The sequence below is a fragment of the Oryzias melastigma genome, linkage group LG12 (genome assembly GCF_002922805.2).
Source record: "Oryzias melastigma strain HK-1 linkage group LG12, ASM292280v2, whole genome shotgun sequence".
Taxonomy (NCBI): Eukaryota; Metazoa; Chordata; class Actinopteri; order Beloniformes; family Adrianichthyidae; genus Oryzias; species Oryzias melastigma.
Window position 1 is genome coordinate 5,131,740 of NC_050523.1, and position 3,828 is coordinate 5,135,567.

The 3,828-nt window shown below is 37.4% G+C and overlaps 1 protein-coding gene across 6 annotated transcripts in view; it reads right to left on the reverse strand.

The window, feature by feature from the left end:
• Positions 1–213: 213 nt before the first annotated feature.
• LOC112163205 (electrogenic sodium bicarbonate cotransporter 1) overlaps positions 214–3,828 on the reverse strand; it is a 44,683-nt gene continuing 41,068 nt past the window's right edge. For 2 of the 6 annotated variants that reach the window (XM_024299481.2, XM_024299477.2), the window contains 5 exons: positions 2,431–2,604; positions 2,202–2,366; positions 2,006–2,096; positions 1,770–1,837; positions 214–1,690 (listed from right to left, as the gene is read on the reverse strand). In XM_024299481.2, coding sequence (XP_024155249.1) covers positions 1,794–1,837; positions 2,006–2,096; positions 2,202–2,366; positions 2,431–2,604 — 474 coding nt within the window. In that variant the 3' untranslated portion in view covers positions 214–1,690; positions 1,770–1,793. Of the gene's footprint in view, positions 1,691–1,765; positions 1,838–2,005; positions 2,097–2,201; positions 2,367–2,430; positions 2,605–3,828 lie in introns of all 6 variants that reach the window. The other 4 variants (XM_024299480.2, XM_024299476.2, XM_024299478.2 and 1 more) reach the window with 3 other exon arrangements.

Consider the following 3,828-nt stretch of genomic DNA (forward strand, 5'->3'; position numbering starts at 1 on the left):
TTGACTTTCTAAATTAAAAAAAAAAATTGCCACTGCACGAGGCCTTTAACAACGTAAAAATATTTATATTTTTTCACAAAATGAAATAAAAGGAGTAGAAGAAACTTGATTTGGCTTGAAGCATGAAAAATATTCAGAATTATAAGCAAAAAAAAAAAAAAAATTTTGTACTAGAAATTAAAAGCCAAACAAAAAGAAAGACATAAAACCACATTTAAGAATCATTTGGATCACTTTATTGCTCATTTAAAACCCTACTCCAAAAAAAAAAAAAAAAAAACATTTGAGTAACATACAGTTATTTGAGCACTTAAGATGCTTGTACAAAATAGTTTTTGTAGTTTCTGTATTAAAAGAAAATAAAATACAACAATTATTGAGTCAGATGTCAAAATATACAGAATACAGAACCAAGCGTTGCTTTTTGGGTCAGTCTTCAGCTTCCCAGCATGTTTGTTTGGTACCTGTGTGCGCTTTGATCTGCGACGGAAGCACGATCCAGTCAAATGAACAGATTCTAAACGTTATTGCACATGATTGCAGGGTGAAATCAGAGTGGAGCATGAACAAAAATGCCTCAAAAATTACAATTTTGAGGCAAAAATAAGAATATATTTATATGTACTTCTATGAAACAGTAGTTCTTCCACAACTGGATAGTGTACATCTCACAGTGATTATTTTGATTTAAATTTTACAATGATATATGAGTTAGAAAGGTAATCAAGGGCTGAATCAGTCGACCGGATATGATTTAAAAACAGACGTGATTGACTCGTTTTTGAGCTGCTTTGGTTTTAAATTTTTGTTGCGCCAGAATTTGAAAATACGACATGAAAATAAAAGTTTTATTACCACACATGAACAGTTTTTTCTTTATTTCTAACAAAAAATCGGTGCAGTAATCCTTCTAAATAAAGGCAAATCTATGTAATTTCACCCCGATGAAAAAAATGTGAATATTTATACAAATTAGTGATTTTAGGAAAATATTCCGGCACCAACAAAAAATAAGGAGTGAACTTCAAAATGTTCTGGATTTCTGCACCACCAAAGATGTTAGAGCAATTATTGAGATTTTCTGGTTATTTTACGGTGAGCTTATATTTATTTAGGTATAAAAAAAGGGGGACAAGCCTTCTAGAGGTGAATAAATACTCAATAAAACAATAAATACATACTTAAGGAAGCCCTTTTGTTCACCACGTTTAAAGGAGGACTCCTGATCCTCCGCAGTACCTCTGCGATGTTTTCCAGAACTTTTACAGTACGGTGTGGAAAAAAAAAAAAAGATACGTTCGATGTTCTTTATATAAAAAAGAAATTAAAAACTCCAGTATAAAACTACAATATCTCTATATCATGTTTTGTCCTGGACCTCTGACAATCACACACCTTTGATAAATTAATAAGAATAAAATCGTTAAAACTGCATTCAGTAGTGCTTTTGTTTTCTGCAGGAAACCCTGCAGGGTTAGTTTCAATTTGCTGCCTTCATTATATTAGGAGAAATACTTCCGGGGGACATTGGGGAGAAGGAAAAACCACCGTGATGAAGCGGCACTGCGGTGCAGACGAATTAGCAGTTTGTTTGTTTTTTCACAGTTCCGATTCGGAGCCCTTCCTCAGGAGGGAGCCGGAAACCTCTCGCTCTATCCGAATCCGAGGTGAACCGTGGATGCGGTAATCTCTGCAAGCAAAAGGAGGAGAAGTCATGTTAAAATTTCCCCAAAAATGTACCACAAAGAGTGGGAGTTTCACTCACTTACACAGTGGGAGATTCAAAGTAGCTCTCAGCACGGTGAATGGGCGTTAAAGAAAGCTTTCGGCTCATCTCCTAAAGGAGGAAAACGTGGAGACTGTTTATGGTTTCAGTGCACAGAGAAAAGAAAGCCAAGCACCGCAAAGCCTTTGTGAAAACTTGTGAAAAAGTCACTGCTAGAGGGTATAAGCACCAAGGGAAGCGAAGCTCCAGCAACTCAAACAAACCCCGGCTAGTACTCACTATCCACAGATTTATCCGCCAACATGGGCTCCTGCTCCATTTCCATAGAGATTTTTATAGTGGGAATATTGTCATGGTAGGGGTAGTCAGACTGTGGGAGGAGGGAGCGACAACATTAACAGTTTCGTCGAGGGGTGAGGCTCTAAAGGAGGCCGACCAGGACGAGGAAAGGTTGGTTTAAATAAATCACACTTACAAATTCCATCTCGCTGTCAATGCTTCCCTTCTTCTTGTTCTTCTTCTTCTTCTCGTCCTCCTTCTTCTTCTTGTCCTTCTCTGGGATCACGTCGTCCAGGTAGCTGAGGTCGTGCTGGGAAAAGACGTAGTCCATCGCCTTTCGGACGGCGACTAACGCCAAAATCTGTCAGCGGAGAGAGGATTCTTAAAATCTGTTCGCACTCCACCGCATGTAATCGGTGTCTCACCATGACGGGGAAAATGATGGCGGCCACGGTGGACTTGAGGATCCAGAGAAGAGCGAGACAAAGGGCCTGGATGAAGGTGAAGAGGTGGATGCGCCGCTGGGGGACGTGGCGCAGGTAGATCAGGTCTGGCTGGTGCTTGGCCGGCATGAGCAGCAGCTGCAGGCGGTCCATGAACTGTTGGTGGAAGGGGGATTTATCATGAATTCTATGAAGTGAAAGTTCACATTTAGTCACATTGAACATGTTCAGCAGGAAGTTTACATTCTTAAAAGCACAAAGCAATGATGGAATAAGCTAAAAGTGAAGGTGGAATGGTTTGTTCTATTAAAGGAGACCTATTTTTTAAGCAAAAACTACATTTGGGATGTTTGTATTGTAAAAAATAATGAATTTTACAAATGTAATTTTGTTTAGTTTAAATCATTAAATCTGTGCAAACTGTTTTCCTAACAGAACTAAATTGGTTTTGGAGGGAAATTTAAAACTGGATATTAGATTAAACTGTAAAAAAACAGTAAATTTGTGAATTAAAATCAAATGAAGTATTTTGACAGTAATACCGAGTCTTAATATTTAATTAAATTGAGGGGAACAGGAAATCAATCTGCTCAGAAGGAGTAACATCTCAGCTTTTTAGACTTCCCAAGACTCAAAAAGTATTTTTTTAATAGATAGTTTGGTGATTTCTCATTTTGATGCTATAAACTCACAAATGTACCTTCAAGTAACTACCTTGAGTGAAAGGTTTTTGTAAACATGCGTACGTGTGTTCGCTTTAGGCTTCAAAACGCTCATGTTCACACGTCACTACACACGTTTTTCACTCCATTTTTGGTCTTTACATACAGAAGGTGCAGCCGTTGAACGCGCGTTCAAAAGTTAAACAAGTCGAACTTTAACCAATTAGAGAAAAACGTGGAGAAAGCAAACGACAAGTCATGACACACGCATGAGTATTGGATAGCAACAGTCCAGTGTGAACACCATATGTCAAAAATCATGTTCAAGAATGCCCGTTTAGTGCGTTCTTGAACGTGCATCACATGCCAGTGTGCACGTAGATTACATAGTCCAGAAAGCAGTGGATGCAGTTTATTTTTCAGAGAAAAATGTTTGGGTTCGGGCTTCTAAGCTACTTTCTGGAGGACAGTTAGATTTATGAGTTTGGGTTTTACATAAAATGCTTCTAAAAATCAGAATTTTTAACTAACCTGGACTTGGAAACTCTTAGCATAGAAGTAGTATTTTCTAGTGTACTAAAAATATACTCAATTTACACTAAAAGTGACACTGTGAACTTAAAATGCACTTTTCATAAACTATCTGTATATTGTAAACTTAAAATGTTCCAATTTAAGTGATTAAAGTGATTCAATTAAAGTGATTCATTTAGATTCA